Here is an 18,389-nt window from a genome sequence, read left to right as displayed (position 1 = left end):
GCCTGAATCTCCATCCTTTAGTTTAAAACCATCACCCCTTGTCCTATCATGACAGACCCTGCTCAAAAGTCTGAGCCAGTCCACCCTCAAGCTTCTGTACAGGGTGAGATGCACACAGCACCTTCCCCTGGACCAGCCCCAAACGCCCACGTGCTGCTCTGGTGACACACCCGAGTCACCTGCCACGCTCCTCGGCATTCCCTGATCCACTCCTCCTGCTCTTGGGGCCACGGGCTGAGGTCCCCAGCATCCTCCCGCCGGGGCAGCATGATGGATATGGTCCTGCTCCACGGGCTACTGCTCCTCCTCCCTTTGGCAGCCCTGCTGCTTTACCGGTACAATGCCACCTTCCACTACTTCTGCAAGATGGCTTTCCTCCACTGCTGGCTCGTGGTCATGGCCACTGTCCTCTTCCCCTTGGCTCTCCTTCGGGGCCGCTCCGTGAAGAACATGAAGTGAGTATGGCCTGGGGATATTCTCCTGATGTGGAGATGGCTGGGGCTTGGTTGTGATGGAAGAGCTCATGTGGTCTTATGGACATGATGTCTCCTGCTCTGGGCATACCCACAGCGTGCTATGGCCAGTGGTTGAGCCCTGGGGCCACAGTGAAGGCTGTGGTCATGTCCTTGTGGCAACGAAGGGTGCATCCTGTGCACCACACATCTTGTGGTGTGGTGAAGAGGTGCTGGACGTGCCCCAGGACATGATGGAGATGGCAAGCTGGGTTGGGACTAGTGCTCGCTGGAAGATGAAGTGGCATAAAAGGGATGATTCCTGGCCATCGCAATGTTTGGGTCATCAGTTGGGTGGGTGACGGGGGTTTTGGCAAAGGTTGGAGACGTGAAAATTAGCAGATGCAAGCGCACACCCATCGCTGTGTCCCTGGCAGGGCAGCCAGGTCTTGCTTAGCGGGAACCCTGGGGACCGTGCTTTGGCAGAGGGAGTTTGGGATGTCCCAGTGCCAGCAGCTGTTGGGGATGGCACCGTCATGTCCTGGCGAGTCGTGTGCTGTCAGCTTTGCTCAGGGGTGGTGGAAGCTGAGATAACATCGCTGTGCAACGTGGGAGGAAGATCTGGTTGCTTTTCAAGGGCGTTGCAATCTTGTTGCTGGATTCCTGGGCATGATAGCATACCAGAAGGGATATAATTATGTCAGAGTGAAAAATGTCAGAGCCTGTGGTATTTACTGAGCTCAAGCCATCATGTATTTGTGCTGATGGATTTCAGGCCCTGAGCAGGAGTGTGGTCAGAGGTTTGATGTTATCAGTCCATGTGTAGCCTTTGTCACTCATCCTGTGCAGAAATGCTGTGCTCACGCTCCAGAGTTGCTCTGAGCCCTGGCACAAGTGATTCCAGCGTAGCGGAAATACCCAGTGTGATGCAGCGGTGACTCACGCTGCCTTATCTTGTCCCACCTCTGCCTTATCTTGTCCCACCGATACCTCGAAGCCGTCCTCCCCCGGAGCAGCATGCACAGCTCCATCTCCTCCCCAACCTCCAAATCCCAAAGCCTCCGGCTTGGAGCATGTTCCTGTCATTAGTCCTGGCTTTGGGGCATTGCCACAAGTGTTTTACTTCTCTGCAGACACAGGCATCTCTGGGCCTATGTCTCCAAGGAATGGGTGGTCTTCTGATATAATGGATCCTCTAAGCATCATCGTGCCTCCTTATCCTTCTGCGTTTGCTTCTGCTCTCTCCTCCCAGACTTCTCGTCCCTATGTGGTGCTGAGCTCTTGCTGGCAGCCCTGTCCCCTGCCTTGTTCCCCGTGGGCTCCCTGGGACCAGTCACTGCCAGAGATGTGGACCCTGGCACAGGTGTTCTCTGTGCTGTAGGTTAGAGAGTGCCCCATTTCAACACCGAAAACATATCAGCTTTTTATCTCCACTATGGGTGCTGCAATCCCCGTTGCTCCATCCTCCCTCCATTCCTCTTGTTATTCTCATGCTGAGTGTCACCCTTCATCAGCACTGCCATCCTGATGTCACCCTTCCTGCCCAACCCTCCCTGGATGGTGACACCACTTCTCCTTGTTCCTCCTTCCATCTGCACCAACGGAAAAACCTCCATCTCAGGTCCAGTGATGCTGTTCTTCGTGTTTTCCTCCAGTGAATGAAGCTGAGTTGGTTTTCCTTTCCCTGCTCTCTTCCACCTCCACCTGGAGCACGAAGCTTGGTGCCCGCTCTGCAGGGACAGTCCCTGGAGACATCTGCATCCCTGTAGACTTGTTTGACTCAAGACTGTTCCTCTGCATGCCCGTCTTTAATGCTTGATGACTTGCACCCTGGCTGTAGGTAGACATCCTATCCCCTCTCTTCTTGCTTTCCCATCACCCCTGGATATCAGAAAACCTGCTGCTTCTTTACGCACCAACTTGTGCTGCCTGCTCTTCTTCATCAAAAACTCCAATGTGGACTTTCTCTATGAAACAGCAGCTGGTTCCACCTCGAGGATGGTTATGAGGACAGCTCTGAGCACAAATGTGCTTAGAAAAGCAAAGCATCACCGAGACTGAACACAGATCCACCTTGGGACAGACTATTTGCTCATGTAGACCAGATCTAGCCTGGCCTATCTTGCTCCCTAAGTGAATGTGAAGGGCTGTAAATCAAGCCGTGCCACCTCTGTGTTGATATGCTCCCCACGTGTGTCCCTCTGCCCTAGGCTCCTGCGTTTTGCCATCCGGCCCCTCAAACACTTGTATGGCATCAAGATGCAGGTGCGAGGCTCTGAGCATCTGAACACCAAGGAGCCCTATGTGATGGTTTGCAACCACCAAGCTACCATCGACCTCATGGGTACGTGCAAGGGATGGGGGAGTCATCGCTGCATGGACAACCATTGAGGTGCTGCAAGGGTGGACCAGGCTCACCCTGGGGGGTCCCAGTGACACCAGCACCAGGATTTGTATGGGGCAGCATGGTAGACATTGGCCAGAATAGCTGGTGGGACAGGACCTCGGGGCCTTGGAGAACAGGAGGCTGAGGGGAGACCTTATTGCTCTCTATAACTACGTGAAAGGAGGTTGGAGCATGGAGAGTGTTGGTCTCCTCTCCTGAGTAGCAAGTGATAGGACAAGAGGAAACAGCCTCAAGTTGCACCAGGGAAGGTTCAGATTGGATATTGGGGAAAAAAATTCTTAATGCAAAGTGTTATGAAGCATTGGAACAGGCTGCCCAGGGCAGTGGTGGAGTCTTCATCCCTGGAGAGGTTTAAAAGGTGCATAGATGAGGTTCTTGGGGACATGGTTTAGTGCTAGAGTTAGGTTATGGTTGGACTTGATGATCTTTAGGGTCTCTTCCAACCAAAACAATTCAATGATTCTATGGTTATGGGTATGCTGCAGAGAGAGGGTTGGGACAATGGAAGATGATGCCGGGTCACTGCAGCCACAGGGCTGGTTGGTTCTGGGTGCCCTTGGGCAGGAATGGATCCTTTCCTCTCCCATCCATCCTCCAGGCATGGCGGAGTTCCTTCCTGACCGCTGCGTGCCCATCGCCAAGAAGGAGCTCTTCTACATGGGCATCGTGGGGTGGGCCTGCTGGCTCAGCGGCTTCATCTTCATCAACCGCCACAAAACAGAAGATGCGATCTATGTCATCTCCCGGACAGCCAGGACCATGTGGCGTGAAAACGTAAGGGGAGCAGGCAGCAGGGGCGAGTCAGGAGCAAATACCAGTGGGACAAGGGCGGCATGGGGACGACTGACATACCAAGTGCTAGGGTGCCCTGGTCAAGGTCCTCAATCATGTTTCTCCCTGTTCTGTGCAGCTCCGAGTGTTGATTTTCCCTGAAGGCACCAGGAATGAGGACAAATCCATGCTGCCCTTCAAGCGCGGGGCTTTCCACTTGGCCGTGCAAGCACAGGTGAGGCCATCGTCCCCCTCCACCTGCCCTTGATGGAGTGGGGTGGGCATGCACCCTGGGGCAGCGGGATGGGGACACTAGGATGTTTTGGGGTCTGCAGTCTCCAGAGACAAGTGTTATGCAGGACCCAGGGAGGGGACGGGGACCTCCTGAAGCAGGTACAGCAGGAGCTGGCGTCCCATCTGGGGATGGGGTCTATATGGAGGACACCCCTGATTTTCCATCTCCTACAGGTTCCCATTATCCCCGTTGTGATCTCCCCATACTGGGACTTCTTCAGCTTCAAGGATAAGAAATTCACATCTGGTAAGCTATGGACAAGAAGCCCCATTGCCAGAAGGGCTGGTGGTGGGGATGACACAAGTGGTGCTTGGAGGTCTCTTTGTGAGACATCAAGGTGTGGGGAGGCAGCTGGTGGTGGAGGATGCTGGTGGGTTCATCTGAGAGCATCCCTGGCCTTTCTCTTCTCTCTCCAGGGACGTGCACCATTCGAATCCTCCCCAGGGTAGAAACCCAGGGCCTGAGTCCCAAGGATGTCCCCCAACTGACAGAGACTGTCCGCCAGGCCATGGCTGATGCCTTTGCCGAGATGTCTGCAGGTCACCGTGGGGACCATCATGCTGAGCAGCTCCCCCACTGCACCAGAGCCAGTGCTGGCAGGGGGACGAGAAGCCTTCAGTGTGACAAGGACACAACCAAGGCCAGCAATTAGGCAGAGGGACTGAGCCCCTTGGGGACATGAGGGAGGTGGCACAACCGTAGGCTGGGCAATGCTGTCCCTTTGTCCCCCGTGGATGTGTCCACCAGACTTGGTAGGTCCAGCAGGATGGTGCCCTGGTGCCAGGGGAAGCAGAGCAGTGCAGGAGGGCACCAGGCAGCACCCTGCCTGCACACTGGGTAGTGGGGAGAGATGTGATGGGCAGGGTTTGGGGTTTACTGCACTATTTGAGGGTGGTAAAATGCTGGCCCAGGTTGGCCAGAGAGGTGGTGGATGAACCATCCCTGGAGACATCCCAGACTGGGCTGGACGGGGCTCTGAGCACCCTGAGCTGGTGAAGATGTTCCTGCTCATGGCAGGGGGGGCACTGGGGGAGCTGGGAAGGTCCCTCCCATCCCAGACTATTCTATGGTTCTATGTTTTACCCCTGATGGTGTGACTGGCAGGGGGGTTCACCCATGGTCATGCTGGGTCACTTGTTACAGAGGCTTCTGCAAGCTGGTGATGCTGTTCAGATGCAGTCACCTCTGGGGAGGGGTCCAGAGCACAGTGCCGGGGAAGACAGGAGGTCCAGGGTGTATTGCCATGTGGATAGAGCATCCTTCATGCTGATCTATGAGACAAAGGTGCAAGATTAAACAGTCCGTACCTGGTGGTGTGTGTGCATGGTGTCTTGCCTGCGCCTCGGGGGCTGAGGGGATCATGGGGAGGGGGTCCATCCCCTTATAGCCATGCAGGGTGCCTGTATCACTGCACATGAATGTGATGGTTTAAAAGTAAAGGAGGGAGATTCAGGCTGGACATGAGGAAGGAATTGTTGTCCCTGAGGGTGGTGAGAGCCTGGCCCAGGTACCCAGAGAGATGATGGATGAAGCATCCCTGGAGACATCCCAGGCCAGGCTGGACGGGGCTCTGAGCACCCTGAGCTGGTGAAGATGTCCCTGCTCATGGCAGGGGGGGCACTGGGGGAGCTGGGAAGGCCCCTTCCAACCCAAACTGCTCTATGATTCTATGAAACTGTGGCCAAAGAAGAGTGCAGTGCTCTGGTTTGGCATTGTTCCTGCTCTTGGGAGCAGCTGGCTCATTCTGAAAGAGATTCTGCAGAACTGTGGAAACTATCCCCCCAGGTGGATACCACTGGGCAAAAATATCAGCAACAGAAAAGTGGCTTCCCTTGAGTAACAATTGACTGGATTGGGAAATGTCAGGTGGAGATGGTTGAGGGCAGCATGCTCATGGAGGATCTCATTTCCCAGGTGCCTCTTTATTCCCTTCCCTCCTGCCAGAGCTCCCTATGTGCAGCTCAGTCTCTCAGCTCCGAGCTGGCTTGGCAGTCCCACCACCATGAGGTGTGGTTTGGCTGCCCAGGACCTTGAACCCAGCAAAGCTTGTTTTGGATGGTTAAACATTGTCCTGGATGGATGTCTGGGTTCCAACCAGAGACCTCACTTGCTGCCAGCGGAGAGCTGGAAGCTTGAGAAGAAGAAGAAAACTCAGCACAGGGACTCTGGGACCACCTTCTACTGGTCCTCCAAGCATGGGGTCTGCAGCTGCCCTGCCCTGCCTGCTGCTTTGCATCTTCTACCTCACAGCTGGAGCATCTGCAAAGCCGTAAGCCCTCTCCATGTCTGCCTGTGGGACGGTGATTGGTCTCAGTGACAACCTTCACTCTATGGTCACTGCTCAGGGTGGAAATGCTTGGGGTGGTGGGTTGTCCCCATAGAGGACTTAACGCTTGGGGTTGGGGTCTCTGGGCTGGTTTGATATAGGTGCAACCTTGCACACAAGGCAGTGGGTGAGCAGAGACTATTCTCCCTCTGCAGAGTGACCCCTTGGCTATTTCCTGAGGTGTTATAGTTGGACTCGATGATCTTGAAGGTCTTTTCCAACCAGAACGATTCTGTGACTCTGTGTTTAGGCAAACAACCCTGACCAGCATCCTTGGGCAGACTGGGGCAAAGCTGGGTGGTGTAGCCCTGCAAAGTACACCCAGGGCTGGGAAAAACCCAAGTGCCCCCCGGCTTGAGAGTCTGGAGCGGAGGGGAGCACTGGGATTTGGTGGTGGGTCCCTGCTCTCCTCCACTATCAAGGTGTCCCCTTCCCAGGCGCTACATGGTGCTTATCCCCTCTGTGTTCTACTACCCGTACACGGGCAAAGTGCACATCCACCTCATGGACCTGGACGAGCCGGTGCGGGTGACCCTTCACCTGGCCAGCAGCCACAATGTCCCCAACATCACCCTGGAGGTGAAGGGCAGTGATATCCTCCAGCTGAACTGGCCCCGCTTCTCCAACGTGAGTCATGGATGGCCCCATGGCAGGGCTGAGGACCTGGGGAAGGGGTGTCCATCCCCTACCCACCACCAGAGCTGCGCTGGGGGAACTGGGTGGGGACATGGGGTCCATCCGGGATGGGCAACAAGTGGTCTGGAGAGTGGAGGGACATGGTGTGTATACAGAGACCTCATGGGCTGTATCTGCATCATGTTCCCACCAACACCAGACCCCTGGTGCCTTCATGGGGCAATGGGGTGGTGATGACTGAGGACAGATGTGGTGACTCACTGGCATCCAACCATTTCTGCTGTTTCCTTGGGGGCAGATTTCTCCCCCTTCTGAACAGAGCTTTACATATGGGGATCTTCACATCTCCATCGAGGGAGGTTCTCTGCAGGTCTCTGAGCAGAAGCAAGTTCTGGTGCAGTCCCTGGCGCTGGGGACCTTGATGCAGACAGACAAGGATGTCTACAAGCCTGGACAAACAGGTGAGGGACAGGACTTGCTTGAAGAGCTCACAGGCTCTTGGAATGGAATCCCCCAATTTGGGTCCCAGGCCCTAGTGCTCACTCCTGCTCCTGCCTTTGCTCTCTCCAGTGAAAATTCGAATTGTGCGTTTGGATCCAAACTTAGCTCCTAGCAACAGGGAGGTGAGATGGGGTTGGGGCGTGAGGTTGGGGGATGGAGGCGATGGGATCCCCACATGCCTAAGATGATCAGTTGTGGCACCAGTGTCACTGCCTTCAGCGTCATGATGAGTGTGGGAAGGGAATCCCCCAAACACCGAAGGGACATGGGGCGGGGACACACACACAACCCTTCCCAGCACCCTCATCCTGAGCAGCCAGGGTACAGCCCTTGGCTTTTGGTATTGGCACAGGAGATTAATTATTCCCTTGGCACCATCACTCTGCCTGTCTTATCTCACATGGAGCTTTTATGCACCATTATAACACCCGCTGGTTTTAGACTCCAGGTGTTAGGCAGTGCTGGCAGCCCCGGTCTCACAGCTAGTGCTGTTTGCACAGTGCGGCATCATTACTCAACCCTCTGTATTTGATTGTGCTAAATGCTTCCTCCCTCTTTCTTCGCAGATTCCCTTGGTGGCTGTGAAGGTGAGTTGTCACCCTTGTGCCAGTCCACCAGCTCCCTCAGGAGCACCAAAGGGCCCCAGCATGTGTGTGTGGTGCTGGGGACAAGGGAGCGGTGACAGGGACAACCCCAATGCAGTTACAAGGATGTGCAAGAAGGGGTTTGGGTTCCTTGTACACATTTCCAGTGTGCTGGGGATCAGTTTGCTGTCCTGCAAGATGGGGGCACTGGCCAAACTAGAGAACCCCCTAAGCTCCCATTCCAGGCTGGAGGATCCCCCTGACAGCTCTGGCTGCTGTAGCCAGGCTGGAGCTCGGCTGACACAGGCTTGGGGGGGAGAATTTTCCTTATGGAGAGGTAATGCCCTTGGGGCTGCTCTGAGTGCGATGGCAGAGCAAAACCTCTGCTTCTCGTGAAGATACACAGGGTGACTTGAGTCCTTGAGGCTGTCAATCCACCACCACCACGCACCCGTCTTGGTGCCACGTGTCCTTGTGTGCAGGATCCCAGCTGGAACAGCGTGGCAGAGTGGGAGGAGGTGACTCCGCGGCAGGGAATTGTGGACCTGTCCTTCTCACTGCCTGCGGAGACAGACCTGGGCACATATACCATCATGGTGGAGGAGAAGAGACATTCCTTCAGTGTGGAGGGTTATGGTGCGTGGGGAAGAAAACTGGACTGCACACAGGGTGTTTGGGAGCCATCACATGGGGTGGCAAGAAACTCCCGAAGGAAGAAATGGGCACAATCCCATTCAGTATTTTATCCTTTCTGTACTTCAAAGGGGCTGAGAAGAAGGATGGGAAGAGACTTTTGAGCAGGGCCTGTTGTGACAGGACAAGGGGTGATGGTTTGAAACTAAAGGAGGGAGATTCAGGCTGGACATGAGTCAGGAATTGTTGGCCCTGAGGGTGGTGAGAGCCTGGCCCAGGTTGGCCAGAGAGGTGGTGGATGAACCATCCCTGAGACATCCCAGGCCAGGCTGGACGGGGCTCTGAGCACCCTGAGCTGGTGCAGATGTCCCTGTCATGGCAGGGGGGGCACTGGGGGAGCTGGGAAGGTCCCTTCAACCCAAATCATTCTGTCATTCCATGATTCTATCCCATTGCCCATTTGTCTCCCTGGCCAGGGATGCGCCGCTTTAAAGTGCTGATCCGGCTGCCCAACATTGTGACGGCGAAGGATGAGAAGATCCCGCTGGACGTCTGCGGGCGGTGAGCTGGAGAGCTGCCCCAGCAGCAAGGCTGGCTGCTCCCCAACAGCCTCCCCATCCCCTCCCCTTCCTGCTCCCTCCCAACAGGTATCCATCTGGGAAACCTTTCCGAGGAAAGGCTAAAGGCAAGTTGTGCCAGTCCCACAGATGGTTTGTCATGAAGAACTGTGCGGAGTTTAGGGGCCAGGTGAGGGCAGCAGAAGCAGAAGGCGGCACATGGTTAGTGGTCCTGGAAATGTTTCTTCCTCTTGGGGTGCTTGGGCTGATGATGGCTGGGTGCATCATTCAGGCATCACCAGGTGACCCAGCTCTTGTGTGGAAGTGCTACAAACCCAGAGTCATCCCAAACAGGGCAGAGGAGCCGAGCGGGGACTCTTGAGGTGATCCTTGGGTCAGGGAGGGCAGGAATGGGACAATCAGCTGCATGGCAGAGCACGGTACCAGCCTTGGGAGGGACAAGTTTGCAGGATCCAAGAGTTGCAGGGCAGGATGGAGGGAGGCAGCAGCAGTGGGGTGAGTGGGACCCCAAGGATGACAGCAGATGACACTCAAGGGCCTTGCCATGGGGCTGATACCAATATGGATGACTTTCCTTCAGACGGGGAAGAATGGCTGCTTCTCTACTGAGATCCCGGCGGCTTCCTTCAACCTGACCAGCTTCAACTACGACCACTGGCTCCACGCCAAGGCGTTGCTGATAGAGAAGGGATCTGGTGAGCACAGCTGTGCCAACAGCCCCCGGTGATGTCCTGGGGTGGTGGCACCTGGAGAATGTGGCACAACCGTTCTGCTTGGGTGTCCCCAGGGTCTCTCTCCTTCCCATCCACAAGCACCAGCCGCTCTGTGCCCTTACTTGCTTTGGTGTCATTTTTTCCTCTACTTCTGATTGCTGGAGCAATCCCTTAGATCCTGAAGGCTGATCAGGAGTTTCTTTCCCTTCCAACATCCCACTCCAGGATATCGCTCCATCATCCATCTTCCCCATCTTCTGCTGCTCTGAGACTAGTTAGTGTGCTTGATGAGTGCCTGGAGAGCTACTGGGGTGATTGTGTTTCTCTTATTGGGTCTTTCTGTCTTTGAATCTAGTTATAAATAGTCACTATCTGCCTGGGGATCTTGTTCAGCACATCCTTAGGGACACATAAAAAGCACAGTGCAACTGTGAGTGTCAGATCCTCAGCCTCTCCTATTTGCTTGCAGCCATTAAAAGGGATGTTTTGGGGGTATATCTGGGTATTTTGGTAGCATACAGATCTTAGCTGAGCATGCTCCTGCTCACACTACAGCTCCCGTCACACCTGAGGACTATTTTTTTGGTGTTTGTTGCCTAACAAGTGTGGTTTTGTGCTCTGCAAACTTGGCCCATTGCCTCTGGATGGGTCTATGCACCAGTATGGTCTGGTTGGGATGGGATGGGATGGGATGGGATGGGATGGGATTGAAGAGCAGGCACCAGGACAAACTGCTGAGTGTCCCTCTCATCTCCCACTCCTCTCTGCAGGGATGCGGCATGCAGCCACCAAAAATTGCATGGTTATGTATGAAACGGTCACGATCACCTTTGAAAACCATGACAAATTCTACAAGCCTGGGATCCCCTACACTGGGATGGTAATGGGGGAGTCCCTGCACCCCGCAGGGCTCCCCTTGTACTCTGCTGTGCCCAATCCTGCTCGCCTTGACCTCCCACCCCTCCTCTCTTCCCCATGGATGATGATGCCCAGCCCAGGGCATCTCCCCTTCTCTCCCATTGCAGATGCTGCTGAAGGGAACCAACGGCTCTGCCCTGAAGGAGACAGAGCTCCTGCTTGTAGTTAAAGTTGGAGGAGAAAAGAAAAATAAAACCCTGGTTACAGATGGATTGGGGAGAGCCTTCTTTGAGCTGGACACCTCTGGTTGGAATAGTGAGGTCATGATGCATGTAAGTGACCTGTGTTCCACACCCTCCAGGTATCCTGGATTTAGTAAATATCACGGACATTTTCTTACACAAAATCTTCCAGAGTCCCCTTGACCCTGTTTGGTCCTTTTGCACCCACAGCATCCTGTGGTAAGGAGCTCCATGTATTTATTAGCCCCGTTCAGTACCTCGATTGCCCGTCTGACCCAACAGACTCCAGCACCCTCCCTGCTCCTCCTGCACGGGGAAAGGGGCTGCTCTCACTTTTGATGCATTCTGCACCTTCTTCCTCTAATTCCCTGTCTCTGCCTTATTGTTTTTGTACTTCACTGCTGAGTTTCAAGATCCTTCAGGCCCCGTTATGGTGTGCAGCTCCATTTTTTGCTTGCTGAGCACATCTGGATTGCGTTTCTTGGCTCCTGCAGGGATGTCGCAGCAAAGCATGTGGCGGTTTCTGCTGCAGAGTGGTTTTCCACCCTGACTGTGCTCTGCTGCTGAGCTGATCTTTGCTGTTGAGAACCTTGATTTCCACCCCTCAGGGTGAGCTCAAGGATGACTCTGCAGCCTCGGAGCAAGAAGACAAGTATCCCGAATATCAAACTGTCGTTCGCTACCTGTATCCCTTCTCTGTGGACAGCAAAAGTTTCATGAAGATCCGCAGGTTGGAGAATAAGCTGCCCTGTGACCAGCCCCAGAAGTTCTGGGTGGATTACTTGCTTGATGAGAAAGAGTTGGAGATCAAGCGGCAGAGCCTGGACATGGTCTTCCTGGTGAGCTGCATCTGGGGAGAGACAGGAGACTGCATGAAGGGCAGAGCTCAGGGGAGGGAATGAGCCTGTCCAGGGTATGGGTTAAGCTTTCCCCTTCAGCCGAAGCCATTTCCATCCAGCCTTGGGCAAGTACTCCTGGGTTCAGGACTCAGGGATGGACCTCAGAGCTGTCAGGTCATGGGGCACCATTTCCATCCCTCCTGCAGGATGCAGTTCTGATAGTCTGTCCCTGAGCATCCTCCGTGGCCTCCTCTCATTTCCTTGTGCCTGTTCTCCACTCAGCATTGGTTTTGTTGTTCCCATCTCTGGGGTGTGGGAACCAAGGTCTGGAGCATCTTTCTGATGAGGAAAGGCTGAGAGACCTGGGGGTGTTCAGCTGGAGAAAAGAGGCTGAGAGGGATCTTATTGATGCTGATCAGTATCTCAGGGTGTGTGTCAGAGGATGGACCAGACTCTGTTCAGTGGTGCCCAGTGCCAGGGTGAGGGGCAATGGGCACAGACTGAAACACAGGAGGCTCCATCTGAACACGAGGAGAAACTTCTTCCCTTTGCGGTGCCAGAGCCTGGCCCAGGCTGCCCAGAGCGGGTGTGGAGTCTCCTGCTCTGAGACATTCAAACCCCCTGGGATCCTGTGTGATCTGCTCTGTGACGCTGCGTGAGCAGGGCTGGGCTGGGGGCTCCCCAGAGGTCCCTTCCAACCCATATCATTCTCTGTGATTCTGTGATCTCCCCCTCTGCAGGTCCTGGCCAAGGGAATCATCGTCACCGTCCTCAGGAAAGAGCTGCCCGCAGAGGCTGGTAGGTCCTGAGGTGTACATGGGCTGTGCAGGGCTCTGGTCTCCATGCCTGGTCCTCATCTCCCCTCCTGTTCCATGGCTCAGGGTTGAGAGGTTCCTTCTCCCTGGAGCTGCCCATCGGTCTCAAGCTGGCACCCACAGCCAGGGTGCTGGGCTACGTGCTGCTGCCCAACGGCGAGATGGTGGCTGACAGCACCAAGTTCGAGGTGGACAAGTGCTTCCCCAGCAAGGTGAGCAGAGGCTACTGGAGTCGGGGGAGTTGCTGCCAGGCTCAGGTGGGACATGAGGATGGAATTGTTGTCCCTGAGGGTGGTGAGAGCCTGGCCCAGGTACCCAGAGAGGTGGTGGATGAAGCATCCCTGGAGACATCCCAGGCCAGGTTGGACGGGGCTCTGAGCACCCTGAGCTGGTGAAGATGTCCCTGCTCATGGCAGGGGGGGCACTGGGGGAGCTTTTAAGTCTCTTCCAAGCCAAGCTGTTTTGTGATTCTCTGATCCCCTGCAACTGGCTGGTCCCAGACTCTCCATTCAGGGAGGGTTTTTCTTCATCTGGCCTTCTTGTTGCTGCTGTGAATCATCTCCTGGCTGTCATCTCAGTCCTCACTCTCCTTCCTCCACTGACATTTGGAGTCAGGCTGGAGCACAAAGGTGCTCCCCTCTCCCCTATCCCAAAGGCTTCGCCTCTCTGTTTCTTCACCCAGAGGGTGCTAGAGCATTTGAACAGGCTCCCCAGGGAGGTGTCACGGCTCCAAGCCTGACAGTGCTCAAGAATTGATTGAACAACACCCTCAGACGCATGGTGTGAACTTTGGGGTTGTCCTGTGCAGGGACAGGAGTTGGACTCAGTGATCCTTGTTGGTCCCTTCCAACTCAGGACATTCTCTGATTCTCTCCAGGTCAATCTGTCCTTCTCAGAGCAGAGGGCTCTGGTGGGCTCCCAGCTCCTTCTGAAGGTGCAGGCTGCCCCGGGCTCACTGTGTGCTGTCTATGCCATGGATGAACATGGTCCCAAGGGCATGATCAACCCTGACACGGTGAGTCTGGAGTAACCTCAGTGCTGGGCTGGTCCTTTTCCATGAGGAGCCCTTCACAGGGGACTCACTGTTGGGGTATGGGGACAGCAGCTTCTTTCCACCGTCACCCATTTTAGGGGAGGACGGTAGGGACTTTGTGGGAGCTGGGTGTCTGGGAGCCCCCACTGAGCCCCTGCCACCCATAGACTTTAGGGCTTTGCAGGGGAGATGGTGCTTTGCTGAGTGGGGGGTTGAGCTGCAGAATCACTCTGTGGTGCCTCCTGGGGTGGAAATCTTGAAAACAGAATGTGGGTGGTGAGAAGCTCTAGGGGAGGAGAGGAGATGGGGCAGGGATGGGTCCCTCTGGAGGGGCAGGCAGCATCACCTGCAGAAGATACAGGGTGATGCCAGAGACATACGGGGTTGGATCTGGGCCAGGAGCATCTCACGTCTTTCTCACTTGAAGTTCACCGTTTGGTTTAGGTCTACGAATTCATGCCGAAGCCTTCTAAAGACAGCTATTATTTTGGAGAATATGGTTTACCTTACTGTGAGACAAGGCTTCCTGGCGTAATTGGACAACTTCCAGCCCTTAACTGTTTTGACGTGCCAGGGAGAAGCTGGAGAGATTGCCGCCGCAGCCTGTGGCGCAGGGAGGTGCCGGTGCCCAAGCGCAACCCCAGTACCTACAACCTGCTAGAGGTACGAGCCCTCCAGCCTTCCCTCATCCTCCTCTTCCTCCCATGAAGGATTACTCAAGGTGCTGGGGGCACCCACATCTGTGATCTTGCGCCCGCCCCAAATAACATTTCCTGCCCCTCTCTTTGCCAGCCCAGGACAGACATGTGAAATGCGTCCGTCAGTCCAGGCACAGTGGTGTTTCTACTCTTCCCATCACAAATCTGGGCTTGGAGTAAATAACGTAGATTGACCTGGCAGTGCTCTGCTTTTTTGGGGGGCGTATATCCCCCACTGGCAGTGAACCCAAGGGAACTGAGAGGGCAGAGCAGCTTTCCCTGGCACAGATATTCCTCTCCTGTGCTCCTGGATTGGGGGCCTGATCTTTGGAAGCTCTGTTTCGTGCTTCAGAGAGGGTTGGAAAGGAGTTTGGGTGTCTCTGGGCTTCAGCGTAGTGCTGTTCTGTCTCGCATGTCACGTTGCAGGACACAGGTTTGAGAGCCGTCACCAACGCTCGGCTGGGCTGTAAAACGTACATGCAGCTCGATGTATATGACAGCTTTCTGTACTCCGGAGGCAAGTGGAAAGGGTCTCTAACAGCTTTTGTGGTGGCTGCAGAAGGACAGGTGGGGACACCCTGCCCCTTCCCATCCCTTCTGGCAGCAAGTTCAACTCGTGCCACTGTTTGCAGAAAGAGAACTGAGGGATAAGCAGGACACAGGGATGCAGACGGATTTCTTGGGGACGTGGCTGTGGGAGCTGGTCCCAGTGGGGTGAGTAAAGAGCCCCAGCATCCCTCAAGCCAAGGGGCTGCCCTTTTGCATCAGCTTCACTGCTGGGTGCAGTGCCCAGACCTCTGCTTCAGTGTCCACGTATCCACGAGTGACACTGAGACATGTCCAGCCCCTGATCTAGTTGAAGATGTCTCTGCTCATGGCAAGGGGTTGGACTAGATGAGCTTTGAAGGTCACTTCCAACCCAAACTACTCTATGATTTCCTTGGACCTCAGCACCAATCCTGTGACAGATTGGGGCAGAATGAGTCCAGGAGGGAGGGCATGCTGTAATAGATAAGAGATGGTATCTCTGCCCATCGCCAAGCATGTGATGGACACTGACGATCCCCAAGACTTAGAGGACGGGGGTTGGCATGTTCCGTTTGCTGGCTCTGCCCATCAGACCAAGCCTGCAAGGTCCATCCATCTTCTGCAGGGAGGGCGGCTCTGCGGAGCTGACGGTGACAGTACCCGACGCCATCACCAAGTGGGAAGCCGGGATGTTCTGCATGTCCCCGCAGGGCTTGGGGCTGGCCCCGGCCACCACCCTCACGGCCTTCAAGCCCTTCTTCGTGGAGCTGGCCCTGCCCTACACTGTGGTCCGCCACGAAGCCTTCACCCTCATGGCCACCGTCTTCAACTACCTGCGGCAGTGCCTGCGGGTGAGCGGGGCTGGGGAGGGGGCCCAGGGGCGGGGGTCTGGCGGGGGCTGATGGAGCTGTGACCATGGTTCGGCAGGTCCGGGTGACGCTGGTGGAGTCGGTGGAGCTGGAGGTGTTGGCAGGCACGGACCAGGGGCCGCACACAGGCTGCGTCTGCGCGGATGAAGAGGGGACCTTCCAGTGGAACGTGCGAGCCACCAGCCTGGGTACAAAAGGGACAGCAAAGGGCTGGGGCAGGGGGAGAGCCCAGCAGTGGGAGTCCTTGCAAAACTCTTCTTTGTCACTGCTTTTCTGATCCTTTCCTCCCCCTCCCAGCTCCCTCTCACAGAATCACAGGGTGGTTGGGGTTGCAGGGACCCCTGTAGATCCCCAGCCCCACCTGCTCATGCAGGGTCCCAGAGCAGATCACACAGGATCCCAGGGGGTCTGAATGTCTCAGAGAAGGAGACTCCACACCCGCTCTGGGCAGCCTGGGCCAGGCTCTGGCACCACAAAGGAAAGAAGTTTCTCCTCATGTTCAGGTGGAACCTCCTGTGTCTCTACCTGTTGCCCCTCACCCTGGCGCTGGGCACCACTGAACAAAGTCGGGTCCATCCTGACACCCACTCACACCTCTTTGCCTTCTCCACTCTCCACCCTCTTCCCTCCATTTCCCGGTCCTGTTGCACCCATTGCACCCTGCTCCTCCTTTCCCAGCTCCCTGGGATGGCTCTGAGCTGGAGCCAGCCCCTGGAGCAATGTCACAGTGATGTCCCCCATCTGAATGCATAGGGAAGATGAACATCACTGTCACCGCCGAGGCCCTGAGCTCTGACGAGCTCTGCAGCACCCAGATGCCCACGGTGTCAGCCCAGGAGCACGTGGACACTGAGACAAAACTCCTGATGGTGCAGGTGAGCAGAGCAAGGTTCTGGAAGAGGTTCTGCACCCAAAGGAGTTGTCCCTAGAGCAGAGCACCTCCCTGTCCCTCAGCCAGGCTGGATGGTGCCAGTGGGTGCTGCAAGGTGCAGGAGAGCATCAGCACCCAGAGCAAGGGGAGAGACTGTGTCCCTGCTTGGGTACCACTGGTGGGGCAGTGTCTTCCCTTCCCTTTTGGGGTGATACTGGTAGATTTGAGGCTGCTGGCTGTGCAATGTTCAGTTTGTTGCCCTCATCACAGCGTGCATGGAGATGCTCCAAGAACAGCCCTGGGTTCTCCTGGGCCATCAGAGCTGCTAGTGGGAACAGGGTTCAGGTGGGGTGTGTGTTGGCAGGGAGGACATTTCTGGGACAGAGAGAGGCAGGCTGATTCTGGGCATGGCCTCATACACGCTGTATTCCTGGTTTTAAAGGCTCCAAAAGTGATGTGAAGGAAAATTGCAGCTGCCTGGCTGTCCCTCTGCTCCTGACCCCACCAGACAGCCATGGTCTAGAGAACTGGCACCTCTCCCTGTTCCTATCACTTCATTCCCTTCACCTGACCCAGAAGGAACCTGCAGCAACACGGCTGAGATGAGGACTCCAAACCCCCTCCTGCTCTCCAGCAGCCCTGCCAGCCCATGAGGATCAAGGGCTGCCTGGGAGCAGCCGCTTTTCTGCCCAAGCGGTCGTGATTTCCCTTGAACCAATGCCAGTGTGACCCCTCAGAGAGGGGACCAGGGCAGGTGAGCTGACCCCCGGCTGACAAAGAGCCTCTGGAGATCAATGTAAGCCTGATGGCCGGGGATGCAGATGATGCTCAGAGCTGACCCAAGCACAGCCAGGCTGACCCCTGCTCTGCCAGCCTGAAAAATAAAGAAAAATGCAAGTGGAATAAGGGAAGTGGAAACAAAGAAGTGTCCTTCTTGCACGAAAGCTTCCTTTTTTTCAGGCTCTTTCCCACCAGCCTTGACCAAGGCCAGCCCTCTGTCCCAAAATACACTTCATGTTAGGGGCTCATTGTTCCTGTCCACCTTGATGATATGTCAGAGGGGTTGTACTTGCACCTTGCTTTGCTGAATAAAAAGCTGAGACCAAACCAAAGAGAGCATTCATTGCACAGATGGCAGAAGCATCTGTGTCCCCTTGGCCACATGCTCATGGTCCCCACTGCATCCTGCCAAGGGCTCCATGTGCCCTTGGCCCTGAGCTTCCCCATCAGGTTGAACTGTTCCCGGCATGCCCAGGGGGACACTGACCCGTGTCCCATCCTGGACTGGCAGGATGGGCTTAGGGCCACGCTCCTCCCTCCTGTCCCCATGGGGGTGGTGGGGACCATCCTCTTCCTGACACCAGCACCCCATGGAGCAGGAGCAGGGGGATGAGCCAAATCCAGCAACACCCAAGCAGGGCAGGTGTGGGCACAGCAGCCGTGGTCACTTGAGAGCCCATGGGAAAGGGGTCAGCCCATCCGTGGCTTCCCACAGCGCTGCCTCTGCCTGTCCCCGTGTCCCCAAAGGGAAGGGGACTACAGAACCCTGGAGCAGGGATGCCCTGGGGACACTGTGGAGCTGTTGTGGAGGTGCTTCAACTTTCCCACGCTCCCACTAGGATGGAAAGGGGCAGCTCAGCCTGTGTCCCAGCTGGTGTCCAGCTTCCAGGCAATGAGACAGGGTGGAGATGGCACAACAGCCTAACACCATCCTACTCCTGTGCCCATAACTGATTTGAT

At 55.6% G+C, this 18,389-nt stretch overlaps 2 protein-coding genes across 2 annotated transcripts; both read left to right on the top strand.

Annotated features, from left to right (window-relative positions):
* Positions 1-48: 48 nt before the first annotated feature.
* Positions 49-4,577, top strand: LOC308049856 (1-acyl-sn-glycerol-3-phosphate acyltransferase alpha-like; the record flags this gene model as incomplete). Its single annotated transcript, XM_080359726.1, has 7 exons — positions 49-103; positions 320-455; positions 2,663-2,796; positions 3,458-3,633; positions 3,770-3,865; positions 4,099-4,171; positions 4,342-4,577. 7 exons carry the CDS (start codon positions 49-51, stop codon positions 4,575-4,577), a joined length of 906 nt encoding a protein of 301 aa, XP_080215852.1.
* A 1,423-nt stretch (positions 4,578-6,000) lies between these two features.
* LOC308049855 (alpha-2-macroglobulin-like protein 1) lies at positions 6,001-17,109 on the top strand (the record flags this gene model as incomplete). Its single annotated transcript, XM_080359725.1, has 21 exons — positions 6,001-6,194; positions 6,689-6,878; positions 7,186-7,348; positions 7,458-7,510; positions 7,955-7,975; positions 8,455-8,608; positions 9,082-9,166; positions 9,253-9,352; positions 9,764-9,878; positions 10,667-10,776; positions 10,922-11,086; positions 11,605-11,835; positions 12,576-12,633; positions 12,717-12,862; positions 13,528-13,665; positions 14,808-14,898; positions 15,014-15,095; positions 15,535-15,760; positions 15,837-15,966; positions 16,532-16,653; positions 17,092-17,109. The coding sequence occupies 21 exons, from the start codon at positions 6,001-6,003 to the stop codon at positions 17,107-17,109; spliced, it is 2,592 nt and encodes an 863-aa protein (XP_080215851.1).
* Positions 17,110-18,389: the final 1,280 nt, after the last annotated feature.

This window comes from Nesoenas mayeri, assembly GCF_963082525.1.
Source record: "Nesoenas mayeri genome assembly, chromosome: 26".
Lineage (NCBI taxonomy): Eukaryota > Metazoa > Chordata > Aves > Columbiformes > Columbidae > Nesoenas > Nesoenas mayeri.
Note: the sequence above shows the minus strand (reverse complement) of the source record. Positions and strands in the feature narration are given on the sequence as shown.